The 5,033-nt window shown below is 37.9% G+C and overlaps 1 protein-coding gene across 1 annotated transcript; it reads right to left on the minus strand.

The window, feature by feature from the left end:
• Positions 1-3,521: 3,521 nt before the first annotated feature.
• On the minus strand, positions 3,522-4,468 carry LOC108978871 (glutamate receptor ionotropic, kainate 1-like). Its single transcript, XM_018949377.1, has 4 exons — positions 4,465-4,468; positions 3,914-4,327; positions 3,666-3,841; positions 3,522-3,608 (listed from the first exon to the last, which is right to left on the minus strand). Exons 1-4 carry the CDS (start codon positions 4,466-4,468, stop codon positions 3,522-3,524), a joined length of 681 nt encoding a protein of 226 aa, XP_018804922.1.
• Between the last annotated feature and the right edge of the window lie 565 nt (positions 4,469-5,033).

Consider the following 5,033-nt stretch of genomic DNA (forward strand, 5'->3'; position numbering starts at 1 on the left):
GTTTTCCTTTGAATGAAAACTACTGGCCGGTTACGCCTTTAGATTTACTTAAACACATAGTTACTAAAAGAAATGCACCTGTGAAGGGTATATTAGCATCGGTACAGCCGAAATTAACCTTTTTTTCTTGTTTTTTCTGGAAAACAATTTTTTTTTTATATATGTATATGTCACACACTTTAGTTTTTCACTTAAATTTTTTTGTTATTTTGTATATGTCACTTAATATTATTTAACCGTTGAATCTTTTTTTCAATAGTGTCTTTCTTTGCTGCTCAAAGAAACAATGTTTGAATAGTTGCCCACTTCACTTCATCCGTACGACACTTACCACTTTCTTTTACCCTTTTGTGCTCTCGCGTGTGGGTGGGTGGATGTGTGCGTCCTGTTGGTGTGGTGTATTGGAGTGTTGGCCTTGGTGTCCTGTGTTGAGGTAGTGGCTTTAGGGGAGGCTTATCTCATTTAGCCAGTGTCAAACTCCTACGAACTACGCCTTGCCATCCACGAACCAACGAGGTCGTCGAACGTTGGTCATGGGACATTGGACAAACCGATACTACTTTCCTTCAAACTGAATATTGGAGTATCAAAGGCTGAGTCAGTTTTTGGGATTACGCTACGCTTGCCATCCGAATTTTAAATTAACTATCCTGTACCAGTTAGTGAGACAGAAATTGTTACTCTTCTTCTTCTTTTCTGGAGTAGACACCGCTTAGGCCATTATAGACGAGTTAACAACAACTCGCCAGTCGTTCCTTTTTTTCGCAAGATGGCGTCAAATGGATACTCCAAGCCAAGCCAGGTCCTTCCAAGAGGTCTTCCTCTTCCTCTGTTTCCCCCGGCGGGTACTGTTTTGAATACTTTCAGAGCTATAGGGTTTTCGTCCATACGGACGACATGATCTAGCCAACGTAGCCGCTATCTTTCAATTCGCTGAGCCATGTCAATGTGTTCGTATACCTCATACACCTAATCGTTCCGTCGAATGCGATATTCGCCGGCCCAACGCGCAAAGGACCATAAATCTTTCGCAGAACCTTTCTCTTGTCGATTCATCAGATGTTGTCTTCGTCCCTTCCTCTGCATCATATATCAGGACAGGAATAATGAGTGACTTATGAAGTTTGGTTTTTGTTCGTCGAAAGAGGACTTTACTTATTAATTGCCTACTCAGTCCAAAGTAGCACCGGTTGATGCCTTGTCCTCGTTCACTTCCAGACCCATTTGCTTCGCTGTCTTATCCAGTTTTGAGAAAGCAGAACTAATGGCGCGGGTGTTGAGGCCAATGATATCAATATTATCGGCATAAGCCTTAAGCATATCCTTATAGAAGGTACTTGCTCGATTAAGTTCTGCAACTCGAATTATTTCCTCAAGAGCAGATTGAAGAAGTCAAACGAAAGGGAGTCGTCGTGTCTGAAGTCTCGTTTGGTATAGAACGGTTCGAAGAGGTCCTTCCCGATCCTGATGGAGCTTTTACTATTGTTTAACGTCAGTTTATACAGTCATATAATTTTTGCGGGGATACCAAATTCAGTAATCGCGGCAATAAGGCAGCACCTCTTCGTGCTCTCAAACGCAGTTTTCAAATAGACGAAAAGGTGGCGTGTGTCGATTGTCTTCTCACGGATCTTTTCCAAGACTTGGCGCATGGTGAATATCTGGTCGGTTGTTGATTTTCCAGGTGTAAAGCCATCCTGATAAGGTCCATTCAGTTTACACACAAGACGCTGCGTTATTTAGGAGACTTATCCCACGGTAGTTGGCGCAGACTATGGGGTCTTCCTTTTTGTGGATTGAGCACGGTACAATTAAACTCCATTGATTGAACATGCTTTCGTCCGACCATATTTTACATAAAAGCTGATGCATGATCCTTATCAGTTATTCACCGCGGTGTTTGAGTAGCTCAGTCGGCAATCCATCGGCTCCCGCTGGTTTGTTGTTCATCAGGCGGGCAATTGCTATTCGAACTTCTTCATGGTCGGGCAATATACCATCTGCTCCATCGTCAACGATTGAGGAATCGGGTTCGCCTTGTCCTGGCGTTATGCTTATACTGCCATTCAGCAGGCTGGAGAAGTGTTCCTTCCATAATTGTAGTATGCATCGGTTACCAGATCACCTCAGGGAGTTCAACAAGGGAAGTTGTCACTGAGTTGCGACAAATAATGCGCGACCTACGTCTAGTCAACACGTCTCAGCATACTACTCAGAAGTTATTCGTGTACTCAGATTTAAAAACTCCCGATCAGATTTTCATTCGCAACATGGCGGTACGGCCATCGTTATCAAATCCTTTCAAAGAGCCTTGCAACGTACTTCTCGTCTAAATTAACCACAAAGCAGTCAATATTTCTCTCCACGGTTTGAAACCTGAACACACTGCTGCAGTACCTCATTTCGGAGTCTTAGTAAGGCATGGTAACTCTACCTGCTACTTTAACATTTTATTTTGTACGCTTTTCTTTTTCTTTTCCTTTTATGAATATATATCAGACACGTTCTCTTTCTTCTTGGCAACGCCTCACATATTTGTGTCGTTTTGTCATAACATCTTAAGTCTTAAAATCGTGTTTGGAGATATTAACGATTTTGCATAAAATCATGTGTGCTGCAGTTTAAAAAAAATGTTTAGAACAATAATAGTTTAACTATTATTAAACTAAAATTAGGCAAGTTTTCAAAAATAGCTTGTTTGAAAGTATTGTTCTTTTGTTGTCTAAGAAACAATGCCTTAACTAGACTTAAGATTTCGTTAAATAAAAAGTATTAAGATGGGGATATATTTTGAACTGTTTCACAAAACCGGGCTTATGTACATCAACTCGCCAGTCCTTCTTCCTTTGTAATCAGGTCCTTCTTCGGCTGGTGTTTCCAACAGAGTGGAAGTTTTCCTCTTCCTCTGCTTCCCCCGACATACAGCGTCGAATACCCTCAGATCTGGAGTACCTCTGCATAATATAGCAACTCCTGGATGATGAGTGACTTGTAGAAAGTCCACTCTCGAGGAAAAAAGACCAAATTCTACAAGTCACAAAACACATTAGAGTTATAAAGAGTCGATTGGAAGGGGGAGACGCCGACCACTTTCCATTGTTTCCCATATAAAATCATTTTATATTTGGATTGTTTTGATTTAATAAAATGATTACTCACATTTATTGTGCTATAGTTACTTCTATAACTATTTGTTATATTTCTAGCCCTCTCTGAAAGTTCAATAAGAACTAGAGCAAATATACAAAATGAGACCTAATGTCAACGCATGTAGAAATATTTTTAGTTTCTCACAATTGATAGCAATACAAATGGAACTGATTCAAAACAATTATAGCACCCAGTTACGTATGTCGTGATAAAACTTATATGGAATAAATCAATCACGAGCTGCTTTGTGCATGGTACATCATCAAAATTCTAGGAAGTTGTTTACCCTCGGCTTAATTCATCATTCTAACCAGTAGCCTTTACATTCTTGATCAGTTGGATGTTTCGTGGAACAACGGTTTCCAAATTTCCTAGTAATTAATATACCAAATTTTTATACTTACAAATGTTGTAAACATATAATGATAGCGATGATCATTCATCTGTAGTTGAAGAATCTGAAATTATTTGAAAAGGTGTAAGATAGGTATTGAAAAAATTTACTGTATCCTTACTGCTCGGAAGAAAACATTTATGTTTGTGGGATTTGTATCTACAATAATTTTATAAATATCCTTCATTCGTATCGCTCGTAGAACTTGACGATAAGTTTTCGGTGACGTCTGACGAATGTATAGTTCTGTTCGGATATCTGCAGTTAAATGCAGCAAATCTTGATGATTGAAAATACCTACGTGAACAGTGTAAAATAAAAAAATATAAATCTTATAAACACACCACTCGTTTGCTTTCCTTGACTTACCCAAATTGTCTTCATAGAGTACAGCAGTTTTCGTCCAATTTAAAAATATCATCAAATCTTTATGAGCCAAATTCATGAGTCGCTGTGAGGGGTACAAATTAATAGATAATTCCTTATTATTTTCATCTAAATCAATGCGAGACTCGATGTGTGGAATACCAAACGATGTACATATTGATTGCACATGATCCGAAAGCAATGCATCTGATGGCCCAAAAATGACGTGGACACCCGATTCCAATTGTCGACAAATTTTCTTAGTTGTCCGAAATGAATCATCCCGCGCAGCGTACTCTATGTCGTAAATAAGCTGCGTATTTGATAATAGCAATTTGTCCTTATTTATGCGATACACGGCATATTTAAATGCATATTCAATGCTACTATCTCGTTGGTCTTCTGTAAAAATAGCACCTGTACCAAATATATAATAAATAGCTCAATTTAACTTAAGGGCACTTAATAAATACATTTTGAAAATTAACAGAAAAAAATGTTTTTTCATGCACACGGGTGTTGTTGCTCAGAGTGTGGGCAGATAGTGCACGTACCCATATCACTAGTCTTTTTATCATAAAACGATATACTGATACAAAATAAAAGGTATTGCGGTCCTCATATTCGGTACTTGGTACTTGAAAAGTTATGGTACACAGTTATTTTGAATATTTTTAGACACAAGATGACAAAAAAATATGAACCCGAAATTAAATAAAGATTTTTAACTTACGTCAAGAGTGTAAAAAATTATGTTTAGGTTTCGATAACCATTGATTACAATCATACGATGGTGGCACACCTTATCACATGACGCAGTAATCAGAAGTTTTACGGGGAGCTATAGCTTTTTGGGATCTGAGGATAGTACGGTTGCAAAGTTGAATCTTAACCAAGACAAGAAGTGCGGTTCTATTTGACTCAACACAAAAAACATATCAAGTTCAAATAAATGTTACATATTGGTTGTTTATTATCGATTATAAAGATATGCTTAGTGAAGTGATTTGTATGGTTATTTGTGGTAATGAACGTATTTCACATACATGTATACACATATATTGAACAGATGAATTCCATATGATTATGTGTACAAGTGTTAGTATATAGATTTTAAATTATG

The sequence above is a fragment of the Bactrocera latifrons genome, unplaced genomic scaffold (genome assembly GCF_001853355.1).
Source record: "Bactrocera latifrons isolate USDA-ARS-PBARC rearing strain unplaced genomic scaffold, ASM185335v1 scaffold_1289, whole genome shotgun sequence".
Lineage (NCBI taxonomy): Eukaryota > Metazoa > Arthropoda > Insecta > Diptera > Tephritidae > Bactrocera > Bactrocera latifrons.